Raw genomic sequence first — 14,359 nt, forward strand, 5'->3', positions numbered from 1 at the left:
GGTTTTTGTTTTCCACCGAGTTTTATCCACATGGAAAAGTCTCAAAAACTATAAACCAAAATGTTCACTCAGGAATATGTTTTAATTTTGCTTTTTTTTTTGTTTTGTATTTTCTAAGATGTCTATAATAATGTTATTTTTGTCCAAAAAGAAAAATGTTTATGGCCGGGCGTGGTGGCTCAAACCAGTAATCTCAGCACTTTGGGAGGCCGAGGCGAGTGGATCACTTAAGATCAGGAGTTCAAAAGCAGCCTGACAAACATGGTGAAACCCCGTCTCTACTAAAAATACAAACATTAGCAGGGCGTGGTGGCGGGCGCCTGTAATCCCAGCTACTCGGGAGGCTGAGGCAGGAGAATCGCTTGAACCCAGGAGGGGGAGGTTGCAGTGAGCCCTGATGGCGCCACTGCACTCCAGGCCTGGGCGACAGAGCGAGATTCCGTCTAAAAAAAGAAAAAAAAAAAAAAGACAAATGTTTATAATTAAGATTTCCAATTTTGAAGCCTAAAGTTGAATATTTTCTAAAAATTACATTACTAGGACACTATGCACCTAGTTTACTTTTTCATCCAAAGAACAAGGAACTGCACATACAGCCTGCTTTATCATCACAATAATTAAACAGGAACAGCAGCCCTTTCACAGCCAGAGGAACATCAACTTTTTTCAAGGTTACTGTTATTAAAACCTGAGAAATGGGAAACCAAGATATGGCAGATGCCCTAGATGTATCTATCAAGCTAACCGTTAGTTCATTAGATTTCTAAATAAGAAAGGTCCATAAACAGTCCATATAAAACTCGCCTATATCTAATAAGTTTCAGTGACCAAGAAAGATTACGTTGTTTTGTAAGACTTTTTTTTTTTGCCCACCTTCCTGAATTTGGAAAACTTTCTTAAAATCAGACCTGGGCGCGGTGGCTCAAGCTTGTAATTTCAGCACTTTGGGAGGCCGAGGCAGGCGGATCACTAGGTCAAGAGATCGAGACCATCCTGGCCAACATGGTGAAACCCCGTCTCTACTAAAGATATGAAAATTAGCTGGGCATGGCGGCGCACGTCTGTAGTCCCTGCTACTCGGGAGGCTGAGGCAGGAGAATCGCTTGAACCCGGGAGGCAGAGGTTGCAGTGAGTGGAGATCGCGCCACTGCACTCCAGCCTGGGCGACAGAGTGAGGCTCCGTCTCAAAAACAAAACAAAACAAAAATACAAAATTAGCAGGGCATGGTGGCGCTTGCCTGTAATCCCAGTTACTCAGGAGGCTGAGGCAGGAGAATCGCTTGAACCCGGAAGGCGGAGGTTTCGGTGAGCCGAGATCGCGGCATTGCACTCCAGCCTGGGCAACAAGAGCGAAACTTCGTCTCCACATAAATAAATAATCGTTTTTGTAGGCAAATATAACAAATACAGCAAAACGTCATAGAATCTAGAAAGAGAATATATGCATATGTATCTATCACTTTTTCAACTTTTCTGTGTGTGAAAATTTTGGACACTGAAGTGAAAATAAACCCTTTCAAAGTCAGAATACAAAGAATTATCTATTGCAACTTCAACCCACCTGAAACTTTGAGGCCTTTGATCAACTCACAAACCTACACTTCAAGCCCTTTCTTAAGCTTGAAAAAGCCCTTTCTTAAGACGGCAAGACTTTGAGATTCATCAGCTGATAAAATATAAAAGCGATACTAAAAATAATCTCTCACCGAATGCAAGCTCACCTAGAAAGTCATTTACCAGGAGGTTTCATGAGAAATTTGACTTAACTTTACTCAGTAAAAGAGCTTTTCCCTCTATTACCACTTCGCCTACGTTTTTCGTAATTCCCAACAGTAAGTATTAACTGAAGAAGAAGAAAAAAAAAATCCCCAGCAAGCAGATCCGGGCACCCCTCCCAAGTCCTAAAACCTGCAAAAACCCAAGAGTTCGTGGCGCTGGTGGCTCCAGCTGTTTGTTTCCCGGGCAGTCTCCGGGTTGGATTTGCACCCTGGGGTCTACACGGGTTAAAAACGCGGAAAAAAGGCGACGAAGAAACACAAACTGCCAGGGTGTCGAAATGAAAGGAGCGACTATGAAAGGGGTAAGGAAAAATCCAAGCCATCTCTACGGGGAGGATCCGGAAAGCACCGGCCGCGCAGGGGGTCAACCAACTCCGACACCGCTCTGGGTCAGCTGGGCGCCACCGGGCGCGGACTTCGGAGCGAGGGCAGGTGCGCGGGCCGGCAGCCTCGGGCGCCCACCTGGCACCTACCTGGAGCTCACCTGGCGCCCGGGCCCCGCGCCGCCGCCCCCCGCCCAGCCCGCCGCGCCCGCACCTCGCGGTCCTTGAGGCCCAGGAGGAGCACCTCCTCCATCAGGGTCAGCCGCGTTTCCTTGGAGTCGCCCTTGTCGTCGTCGTCCTGCTCGTCGCGGCGGCTCTGCGCGTCGTCCTCGCCGCTGCCGGCGCCGCCGCCCGCCGCTCGCTCCTTGTCGGCGGCGTTGCGGGAGGCCTCGGTGCGCCGCTGCACCAGGCCGGAGCTGCGCTGGGTCAGCGAGGTCATGGCTCCAGCCGAGGCGCCGAGCCGGGCCGAGAGGGTCGCGGGACCGACCAGGTCGCTCTCCTCCTCCCCGCGCGGCCTCCGACCCGGGTTTCCGTGTTAAATCCGGACGCCGGGGCGACGTCCGTCGGCAGCGGGGCCGGGGGCAGTCATGAGGAAACAGGTCAGGGCGAAGCGGGCTGGCCGGGCGTCGGCGGGGCAGGAGAGGAGCGCCTTCCTGCCTGTGGCCGCAGCCCCCGAAACACCCCGAGCTCCGAAGCGGAGACGGCGGCGGCGCCTTTCCAATATGGCGGCCCCGGCTGACGTCACCGGAGGATGTGGCAGAGTCGGCGCGGGAGAGCTGGTTCGGGAGGCGCCGGAAGCGGCGGCCGCGGATCCGCTGCCACTGCCGCCTACACCCTTCCCGGCGCTCGGTGCTTGTCTTTTCCTTGGCGTCCCTGCGCCCCCTGACCCGCGGTCCTGCAGTCCTGCTCCCGTGAGGTGCCCTCCCTCCTTCCGTTCCCCGTTTCCCCTTCACTACTCAGGGCTGGAGCCTGAACCTGGCGGGGCCCCCCGTGAATCGGGAGAGCCTGGGCCACGCTAAGGTGGACCCCACTCAGCCTCCAGCCGTGCCCTCCGCGCCCCAGACACTGCCGTCTTCGGAGACGACTCCGCGGTCGTGTGGACGGGGTCCCATTTGGACTCCGGGGTCTGCAGGATCGGCAGGAAGGACTTTGCTCTCTGAGGCTGGGCGGGGAGGGGTACGCTGTCTGCCGGGACTCCCTAACCCTTTAGAAGGAGCAAGTGCGTCCAAATGGTTTGAAAGTGGACCTTTAGTGTTTTCCAGGAGTAAGAAGATAAAACAGTTGACCAGTTTTGTTTGTAAAACTTCTTTCCTTGCCTCGGACTTGTGCTATAAAGTGACCAAGGCGTAGTGAGTACAGTTAGTACCGCACACGTTAGCACGCTCGACCTTAACGATCTTTTTATAGAGACAATAAACCTGCAGCGTTTCATGCCACGTCTTTGTACCCATCGGATGTCTGCCGGTGTAGTTACTAGGTGAAATCCTCTTGGCGTGCGCAAATCACGTTAAAAAAATAGCTGTCAAACCTGAGACAGGAGTTGCAGGAGTAGAGGGTGGCGCTTGTTAAGTGAAACATTTAACCAGGAATGGTATTGTGTGCCATCCTGTATTAAAATAAACAATGTATGGACAAAGTGGAACAACAGCAAAGCAAAAAATAAAAATTAAAAAAAAAAAGTGATCATGGGCTGTGGCTAAAGAGTGCTTTAGATGGGTTCTTCTCTTTCCACAAATCCATTATCCAGAACTCCTGCTGCCTACCATCCCATGCCCTGGAAAGTGACAGTGCTAAATGAGGGGAAGAGAGGGTCCAGGGGGAGCACCAAGTAGACCTTCACTTTTTCCCACCTGTCTGGGTGAAGGTCGATTTCACCTCAACACCAATTTCTCCCATTCACACCCTCTTTTTTTTTTTTCTTTGAGACGGAGTCTTGCTCTGTTGCCCAGGCTGGGGTGCCGTGGCACAATCTCGGCTCACTGCAAGCTCCGCCTCCCGGGTTCACACCATTCTCCTGCCTCAGCCTCCTGAGTAGCTGGGACTACAGGCGCCCGCCACCACGCCTGGCTAATTTTTTGTATTTTTAGTGGAGACGGGGTTTCACCGTGTTAGCCAGGATGGTCTCGATCACCTGACCTCGTGATCCGCCTGCCTCGGCCTCCCAAAGTGTTGGGATTACAGGCGTGAGCCACCGCGCCCAGCCCACACCCTCTTTGGACTTTTTTTCTTCATCTTTTCTGATTTTACCAAATGTTGTAGCTTGAAATGTTTCTTTGTAAAATAAATGTAATTAATTTATTATTTGAAAAAAGTTAATCAGGAGTAGTGGCCCACATCTGTAGTCCCAGGTCTTCGGGAGGCTGAGGCAGGAGAACCGCTTGAGCCCAGAATTTGAGGCTACCATGAGGGTGATCGTGCCACTGCACACCAGCCTGGGAGACAGAGCAAGACCCTGTCTCACCAAAAAAAAAAAAAAAAATTGGCTGGGCGAGGTGGCTCACGCCTGTAATCTTAGAACTTTGGGAGGCCGAGGCGGACGGATCAGGAGGTCAGGAGATGGAGACCATCCTGGCTAACACGGTGAAACCCCGTCTCTACTAAAAATACAAAAAATTAGCCGGGCGTGGTGGCGGGCTCCTGTAGTCCCAGCTACTCGGGAGGCTGAGGCAGGAGAATGGCGTGAACCCCAGAGGCAGAGCTTGCAGTGAGCAGAGATCACACCACTGCACTCCAGCCTGGGTGACAGAGCGAGACTCCATCTCAAAAACAAAAAAATTACTTGACTAATATAGTCAAGTATGTAGTTCAAAGAGTACAAAGATATGTGTAGTGAAAATCTCCCTCCCAGCTCTGCCCCTGTTCACCCAGTTGTTCTCCTTTCTCTCCTGAAGGTTTTAATGCCAACAAATCCTCTGATACTTCTCCCCTCAAAATGTGAAGCCTAATTTCCCTCCCCCTGAGTGTGGGCCAGACTTAGTGACTCTCTTGAAATGAATAGAATGTGGCCAACATGACTGTCTGTGTGTCACTTCTCAGGTCATAAAAGTCTATGCAGCTTTTTTTCCTCCCCAGCTGCCCTCCACCCCCACCCATCATGATGGGTGGGGGTGGAGGGCAGCTGGGGAAGAAGTGAGGGAGGAAGGAAGGAGATATTTTAAAAACAGGAAGGGGAAGAAAGGATATTTTAGGAACAGGAAGGAAAAAAGAAGGAATTTTAGGAATGAGAATATTCCTAATTACAACGAGTGTTTCTTTTTTTTTAATTTTTATTTATTTATTTATTTATTTATTTATTTATTTTTGAGACAGAGTCTCACTCTGTCGCCCAGGCTGGAGTGCAGTGGCGTGATCTCGGCTCACTGCAACCTCCACCTCCTGGTTCAAGCAATTCCCCTGCCTCAGCCTGCCGAGTAGCTGGGATTACAGGCACATGCCACCACGCCCAGCTAATTTTTTTTTTTTTTTTTTTGAGACGGAGTTTTGTTGCCCAGGCTGGAGTGCAATGGCGCAATCTCGGCTCACCGCAACCTCTGCCTCCCAGAGAATCGCTGAGGCGATTCTCCTGCCTCAGCCTTCCAAGTAACTGGGATTACAGGCATGTGTCACCACGCCCGGCTAATTTTGTATTTTTAGTAGAGACGGGGTTTCTCCATGTTGGTCAGGCTGGTCTCGAACTCCTGACCTCAGGTGATCTGCCCGCCTCGGCCTCCCAAAGTGCTGGGATTACAGGCGTGAGCCACCGCGCCTGGCACGCCCAGCTAATTTTTTTGTATTTTTAGTAGAGACAGGGTTTCACCATGTTGGCCAGACTGGTTTCGAACTCCTGACCTCAGGCAATCCACCAGCTTCAGCCTCCCAAAGTGCCGGGATTACAGGCATGAGCCACCGCGCCCGGCCATGATTGTTTGTTTATTGCCTGCTGAGATGTGCCAGGCGCGGTCTCCAGCAACCCCCACCAGGATCCTGCAGGTTAGGTGCTGCGGACTGCAACCATCTCATGCAGTGCGGTCTGGCAGCACCTCCATGCCTACCTACAAGTGTGGGGGAGTAAGCACTTCAAACAGGTGGATAACAGGACCCCTTTCTTTCCTCACATGAACTGTCCTGAGATCGTTCATACAACTTCTCAGTAGCATTTAGCTCCAGCAAGCTCAACGACCCCTTCACTCCTCATTCCCCTCCATTAGCTTCTGCTCCCAGCTGTTGCACTCCCTAATAAAGCACAAAAGACTTTGTCTTAGGCCCTGCTTCCTAGGGAACACAGATTAAGATGCCCATTTTACCTATGAAGAAACAGTTCAGAGAAGTTAAGTAATCTGCCCAACTTAACACTTCTGGAAAATCGCAGACCTGGATTAGAACCCTGGTCCTTAATTCAGTCATCAAACAAGTATATTTCTACCTGTTTGCTGCATGCCAGGCATTGTCATAAGCAATAAAGATACAATACTAAGCTGAAAGAGACATAGCCATAGTTTTCATGAAACTGACAGTTTAATGAAGGGCACAGATATTAAGCAAATCCTGATGCTAATTAATGTATAAATTTAGAAATGCTTTGAAAGAAGGAATACAGTCCTAAGAGACCATGTACTGTCATATATGTGAGAAACCTAAGTTTTTATCTGGGACTCAAAGCTGCTCTGAAGAAGTCATAAGCCAAAGAATGAACTGAAGTTAACCAAGTTGGAGATAAAGGACATTCCTGAGAGGAAATATGCAAAGGCCCTGTAGCAAAAGACAGATCATGGGATGGAGGAGAACCAAGTAGCAGAGTTTTTACCTGGGCTGAGGGAGGGAGTGATGGCAAAAGCAATAGTTACAGACAAGGTCCAAATCATACAGTGCTGTCCATTTTAAGGCCATTTTAAGATTTGGGTCTTTTTTTTTTAGACAGGGTCTCGCTCTGTTGCCCAGGCTGGAGTGCAGTGGCGCAATTTTGGCTCTGCCTCCTGGGTTCAAGCGATCCTCCCACCTCAGACTCCCAAGTAGCTGAGACTACAGGTGCATGTCATCACACCCTGCTGATTTTTGTTTGTTTGTTTGTTTGTTTGTTTTTGTAGAGACAGGGTTTCACCATGTTGCCCAGGTCTTGAACTCCTGGGCTCGAGCGATCTGCCCCCCTTGGCCTCCCAAAGTGCAGGGATTACAGGTGTGAGCCATCATGCCTGGCCAAAATCTGATCTTTATCCAACCAAACCCAATGGGAAGCTATCAAGGGTACTTTTAAATGCCCTCTGTAGGGGAAGAGGGGATGAGTGGGTGGGAGATGTTACCAGATTTGCATTTTGAAAAGCTTGCAGGAGATACCCAAGGCATGGATATAGGATACAGAAGCAGCTCATTTTTGCAGTAGTCCTGCAGAACCTGATGGTAAGTTCGACCACGATGGTGGAAGAAGAGAGGGTGGTAAGTGAATGTATTCAAGAGATAGTAGGTTAAACTGACACAACTCAATGAAAGACTGACTATGGAGTGTTGGGGCATAAAGGAGCAGAGTTGTCGAGGATTACTCCCACTTCTGGCTTATGTAGGAGAGGATGATATAGGGATCGCTGGGCAATGACCAGGTTTGCATGAGTTTATCTCAGTTGAGCTTTTAAGAAGTATATAAAACTTCCAAGAGAATTTGTTGTGTAGGTAGTTCTATGTACAGAGTCTTTCTGGGGCTTTTTGTTGTTGTTGTTTGGTTTTGGTTTTGCTTTGAGACGGAGGCTTGCTCTGTCGCCATGTTGGAGTGCAGAGGCACAATCTTGGCTCGCTGCAACCTCTGCCTCCCGGGTTCAAGTGATTCTCCTGCCTCAGCCTCCTGAGTAGCTGGGACTACAGGCACGCGCCACCATGCCCAGCTAATTTTTGTATTTTTAGTAGAAATGGGATTTTACCACGTTGGCCAGGATGGTCTCAATCTCTTGACCTCGTGATCCACCTGCCTCGGCCTCCCAAAGTGCTGGGATTACAGGTGTGAGCTATCGCACCCGGCCCAGAGTCTTTCTGTTTTAACCCAATAAAAATTTCAAAATGCCTAGAAAATGAAAAGCACCAGAAGAAAACTATGGGTAAATTCTTTTATAATCAAGGAGAGAAGAAGCCTTTATTATCATGACTCAAAATCTGATTTTTAAAAATTTGAAATAAATTCACAGGAATTGCAAAATTAGTGCAGAGAGAGCTTGTATACCCTTAGTTTCCCCCAGTAGTAACATATAACTGTAGCACACTATCAAAACCAGGAAATTAATATTGGTATGATCCACAGACATTATTCAGATTTCGTGGGTTTTATGTGCTTTGATTTATGTGTGTGTCATTCTATGCAATTTTACCACATGTAGATTTGTGTAAATACCACCACAATCAACATATAAAAATAAGCCAGGCATGGTGGCGCACAACTGTAATTCCAGCACTTTGGGAGGCTGAAGCAGGAGGATTGCTTGAGCCCAGGAGTTGGAGACCAGCCTGGTCAACATAGAGAGACCCCATCCCTACAAACTTTTTTAAAAAAATTAGCCAGGCGTGGTGGCGATGCCTGTAGTCCCAGCTACTTGGAAGGCTGAGGCAGGAGGATCACTTGAGCCCAGGAATTTGAGGCTACAGTGAGCTCTGACTGTGCCACTGCTCTCCAGCCTAGGTCACAGAGTAATATCCTGTCTCTAAAAAACATAATTAATAAACAAATAAAAAAGATATAAAATTGCTCCATCATCACAAAGATCCCTCATGTTGCCCCTTTACAGTCATGGCGGCTCCAGCCCCTCCCCCGACTCTATCTCCGACTCCTGGCAACCACTACTTTGTTCTCCATCTATAATTTTGTCATTTGAGAATGTTATATAAATGGAATCATACATTATGAAGCCTTTTGAGATTTGCTTTTTTCACTCTGCATAATTCCCTTGAGATCCGTCCAAATTGCGTACATCAATAGTTTGTTCCTTTTTATTGCTGAGTGGTAATTCATGGTATTCAGGTACCATATTTGTTTAACCATGGATCCATTGAAGGACTTTCCGGTTGTTTCCAATTTGGGGCTATCACAAATAAAACTGCTATGAACATTCATGTACATGTTTTTATTTGTTTGTTGTTGTTGTTGTTGTTGTTTTGAGACTGAGTCTTGCTCTGTCACTCAGGCTGGAGTGCAGTGGCACGATCTCAGCTCACAGCACCCTCCGCTTCCCGGGTTCAAGCAATTTTCTTGCCTCAGGCTGCCGAGTAGCTAGGATTACAGGCACGTGCCACCATGCCTGGCTAATTTTTGTGTTTTTAGTAGAGATGGGGTTTCACCATGTTGACCAGGCTGGTCTCGAACTCCCGACCTCAAGTGATTCGCCAACTCAGGCTCCCAAAGTGCTGGGATTACAGGCATGAGCCACCGTGCCTGGCCTATGTTTTTATTTGGATGTAGTTTTCATTTCTCTTAGATGAACACCCAGGAGTGCAATTGGATCATATGGTTAAGTATATGTGTTTAATTTGTTTGTTTGTTTGTTTTAAGAAACTGAGATCCAGTCTGTCCCTGGATCTAAAACAGAGAAAAAAAAGGAAACTGGGAAATTGTTTTCCAGAGTGTCTGCATCATTTTACATTTCCACAATAGCTTTATTCTGAAACACAGCAGCATTATTGAACTAACTAGCAAATCTTCCAGAGGCTTTCAACAATCTTCTTTTCAAAAAACTCTGCTGCAACGATTTATTAAGCATGTACAATATTCCAGAGAAGGCTGTAAATGCTTTCAGGTTGCTATGGTTTGAATATTTATGCCTCCAAAACTCATGTTGAAATGTAAGTCCCGATGTAGTAGTATTGAGAGGTACAGCTTTTAAGAGGTGATTGGGTCATGATGGTTCTGCCCTCATGAATGGATTAATCCATTTACAGATTAATGGATTAATGGGTTATCATGGGAGTGGGACTAGTGACTTTGTAACAAGGGGAAGAGAGACCTAAACTAGGAGTACTGTAATTAGCCCATTTTATGAAAAAAGAAACAGGCACAGAAAGATTCAAGATTTTGCCCAGGGTTACACAGCCTGGCTCTGGAGTCCATGTTCTTAACCAGGACCTGATAATAACTTAATGATTTTAGGGCCAAAACAACTACACAGTGTGGTCCTTGTGGTAAAAGACATAAAAGTCTGAGGCAAATACAGAGTTTCAAAGACTAAATTTTATTTTATTTTTGAATAATAAATTCATGTACTTCAAAATCAAAACAGATAAAAGGCCTGTACAGAGAAGTTCTACATTGGCCCATGTCCATTGATTGCAGCCATAATTTTAAGATAGTCCCATGATTCTCATCCCCGGCATTTACATTTTCCTCTAGTCTCTTCTTCCTGAGTGTGGGCAGAAATTCTGTCTTGCTTTTAACTAATAGAATGTAGCAAAAGGTGAAAGAATGTTGCAGATGTAATTAAGGCCCCTAATAGGTGGGGCACGGTGGCTCTCACCTGTAATCCCAGCACTTTGGGGGGCCAAGCCTGGCGGATCACAAGGTCAGGAGATTGAGACCATCCTGGCTAATACGGTGAAACCCCGTCTCTACTAAAAATACAAAAAATTAGCTGGGCGTGGTGGCGGGCACCCGTAGTCCCAGCTACTAGGAAGGCTGAGGCACAATGATGTGAACCTGGGAGGCAGAGCTTGCAGTGAGCTGAGATCGCGCCACTGCACTCCAGCCTGGGCGACAGAGTGAGACTCCATCTCAAAAAAAAAAAAAAAAGGCCCCTAATAAATTCACATTGAGTTCATCAAAAGAGAAACTCTCCTGGGTGCTATAGTTTGAATGTTTGTCCCCTCCAAGTCTCATGTTGAAAATGTGATTTCTGGCTGGGCACGGTGGCTCATGCCTATAATCCCATCACTTTGGGAGGCTGAGGTGGGCAGACCACTAGAGCCCAGGAGTTCAAGACCAGCCTGGGCAACATGGCGAAACCCTCTCTCTACCAAAAAATCAAAAAATTAGTGAGGCATGGTGGTGTGTGCCTGGAGTTCCAGCTACTTGGGAGGCTGAGATGGGAGGATCACTCGAGCTCAGGGACATCAAGGTTGCAGTGAGCCTTAATCATTCCACTGCAGTCCACTCCAGCCTGGGCAACAGAGTGAGATCCTGTCTCAAAAAAAAAAAAAGAAAAAAGAAAAGAAATTTGAAATTTGATCCTCAATGTTGGAGGTGGGGCCTAAGGCCGTCTGTGTTGGGGGCAGAGCAAGTGAGTTCTCATTCTGTTAGTGCCCATGAGACCTGGTTGTTAAAAACAGCCTGACACCTCCCCTCTCACTTCCTCTTGCTTCCTCTCTCACCACGTGATTTCTGCAGACACCAACTCCCCTTTGCCTTCCACTATGAATGGAAGCAGCCTGAGGACCTCAACAGATGTGCGGTCTTCCTGCCAGCAGAGTCAGTCATGAGCCAAATAAACCTTTTTTCTTTATAAATTACCCAGTCTCAGGTGTTCCCTTATAGCAACACAAAATGAACTAAGACATTAAATGAGCCTGACATAATGAGCCTGACATAATCAGGTGGACCCTTAAAAGAGGCTCTAACCCTTCCCTAACAAGGCAGACTTGAGTCAGCTGAGATACTCTTCTGATGGCCTTCAAGAAGAAAACAGCCACATGTGAACTGCCTATGGAGAAAGGTGGCCTCTAAGAGCTAATGGTCTCGTCTTATAATCACAAGCATCCGAAATCTGCCAACCATGTGATGAGCTTGGAAGAAAACCCTTAGGTCAAGATGAGAGTGTAACCCAGCCAACACCTTGATTACAACCTCATGAGACCCTAAGCAGAGGGCCCAATAAGCCATGCCAAACTCTCTCCTGTGGAAGTGAGATCATAAACATGTTGTTTTAAGCCACTAAACTTATAGTAATTTGTTATGCCACAAATACAAATAAGTTGAAAATAAAAAGATGGTAAAAAACAGCAGCCACAAAATACCTGGAGTGACTATACTAATATTAAACAAAATAGACTTTAAAACAACAAAAAATAAGAGAAATACATGCTCACATTATGGTTTTTTTGTTTGTTTGTTTGTTTTTTGAGACGGAGTCACTCTGTTGCCCAGGCTGGAGTGTGTGGTGGCACAATCTCGGCTCACTGCAAGCTCCGCCTCCCGAGTTCACGCCATTCTCCTGTCTCAGCCTCCCGAGTAGCTGGGACAATAGGCGCCCACCACCACGCCCGGCTAATTTTTTGTATTCTTAGTAGAGACGGGGTTTCACTGTGTTAGCCAGGATGGTCTCGATCTCCTGACCTCGTGATCCACCTGCCTCGGCCTCCCAAAGTGCTAGGATTACAGGCGTGAGCCACCGCACCCGGCCTCACATTATGGTTAATTGGTTTTGAACAAAGGTACCAAGACAATTGAATGGGGGAAAGAATAGTCTTTGCAACAAACAGGTCAGGGAGAACTATTTATCCACATACAAAAGAATAAAGTTGAATACCTACCTCATACTATATACAAAAATTGACTCAAAATGGATCAAAGATCTAAATGTAAGGGTTAAAAATATAAAACACACAGAAGAAAACATAGGTGTAAATCTGCATGATCTTGAATTAGCTATGGTTTCTTTTCTTTCTTTCTTTCTTTCTTTTTTGTTGTTGTTGTTGTTGAGATAGAGCCTCGTTCTGCCACCCAAGCTAGAGTGCAGTGATGGGATCTCGGCTTGCTGCAACCTCCTTCTCCCAGGTTCAAGTGATTCTTGTGCCTCAGCCTCCTGAGTAGCTGGGATTACAGGCACGTGCCACCACACCTGGCTAATTTTTGTATTTTAGTGGAGATAGGGGTTTCGCTATGTTGACCAGACTGGTCTCAAACTCCTGACCTCAAGTGATCCACCCACCTCGGCCTCCCAAAGTGCTAGGATTACAGATATGAGCCACTGCACCTGGCCTAGTTATGGTTTCTTTGATATGACTCTAAAAACACAAGCAACAGGAGAAAAAAAGAGATAAATCTGACATCATTAAAAGAACTCCATGAAGGCCGGACGTGGGGGCTCACGCCTGTAATCCCAGCACTTTGGGAGGCCGAGGTGGGTGGATCACAAGGTCAGGAGTTCAAGACCAGCCTGGCCAAGATGGTGAAACTCTGTCTTTACTAAAACTACAAAAATAAGCTGGATGTGGTGGCGGGAGCCTGTAATCCCAGCTACTCAGGAGGCTGAGGCAGAGAATTGCTTGAACCCAGGAAGCGGAGGTTGCAGCGAGCTGAGATCATGCCATTGCACTCCAGCCTGGGTGACAGAGTGAGACTCCGTCTCAAAAAAAAAAAAAAAAAGAACTCCATCAAGAAAATGTACTTTAGGGCCAGGTGCGGTGACTCACACCTGTAATCCCAGCACTTTGGGAGGCCAAGGCAGGTGGATCACTCGAGGTCAGGGGTTTGAGACCAGCCTGGCCAAAATGGTGAAACCCCGTCTCTACTGTATATACAAAAAGTAGCTGGGCATGGTGGTACATGCCTGTAATCCCAGCTATTCAGGAGCCTGAGGCAGGAGAATCGCTTGAACCTGGGAGGTGGAGGTTGCAGTGAGCCAAGACTGCCATTGCACTCCAGCCTGGGCGACAGAGCAAGACTCTGTCTCCAAAAAAAAAAAAAAGAAAGAAAGAAAATGTACTTCAAAGGATATCCTCAAGAAAATGAAAAGACAGCCCATGTAATGGCAAAAACTTTATAAATCATATGTTTGATAAAGGACTTTGTTATGGTTTGCATGTTTGTCCACTCCAAGTCCCATGTTAAAATTTGATTCCCAGTGTTGGAGTTGGGCCTGGTGGGAGGCCATTGGATCACAGGGGGCCGATCCCTCACAAATGGTTTAGCACCATTCCCTCAGTGATAAGTGTGTTCCTGCTCAGTTAGTTCATGAGAGATATGTTGTTTAAGAAAAGTCCGGGGCCTCCCCCTTCTCCCTCTCCTGCTCCCACTTGCACCGTGTGATACTTTGGCTACCCCCTTCAACTTCCACCATGATTGTAAGCTTCCTGAGGTCCTCACCGAAAGTCCAGCAGATGTTGGTGCCATGCTTGTACAGCCTGCAGAACTGTGAGCCAGTAAAACCTCTTTTCTTTATAAATTACCCAGCCTCAGGTATTTCCTTTTTCTTTTTCTTTTTCTTTTTCTTTTTCTTTTGTTTTGTTTTGAGACAGGGTCTTGCTTTGTTGCCTAGGCTGGAGTGCAGAGGCACAATCTCAGCTCACTGCAGCCTCTACCTCCTAGGCTAAACCTATCCT

At 47.2% G+C, this 14,359-nt stretch overlaps 1 protein-coding gene across 1 annotated transcript in view; it reads right to left on the reverse strand.

Annotated features, from left to right (window-relative positions):
• Nucleotides 1–3,121, reverse strand: part of GOLPH3 (golgi phosphoprotein 3) — a 57,911-nt gene extending 54,790 nt beyond the window's left edge. The window contains exon 1 of the mRNA XM_054488619.2: nucleotides 2,316–3,121. Within this exon, the coding sequence (XP_054344594.1) occupies nucleotides 2,316–2,540 (225 nt within the window). The 5' untranslated portion in view covers nucleotides 2,541–3,121. The remainder of the gene's footprint in view (nucleotides 1–2,315) is intronic.
• Nucleotides 3,122–14,359: the final 11,238 nt, after the last annotated feature.

The sequence above is a fragment of the Pongo pygmaeus genome, chromosome 4 (genome assembly GCF_028885625.2).
Source record: "Pongo pygmaeus isolate AG05252 chromosome 4, NHGRI_mPonPyg2-v2.0_pri, whole genome shotgun sequence".
NCBI classification, from domain to species: domain Eukaryota; kingdom Metazoa; phylum Chordata; class Mammalia; order Primates; family Hominidae; genus Pongo; species Pongo pygmaeus.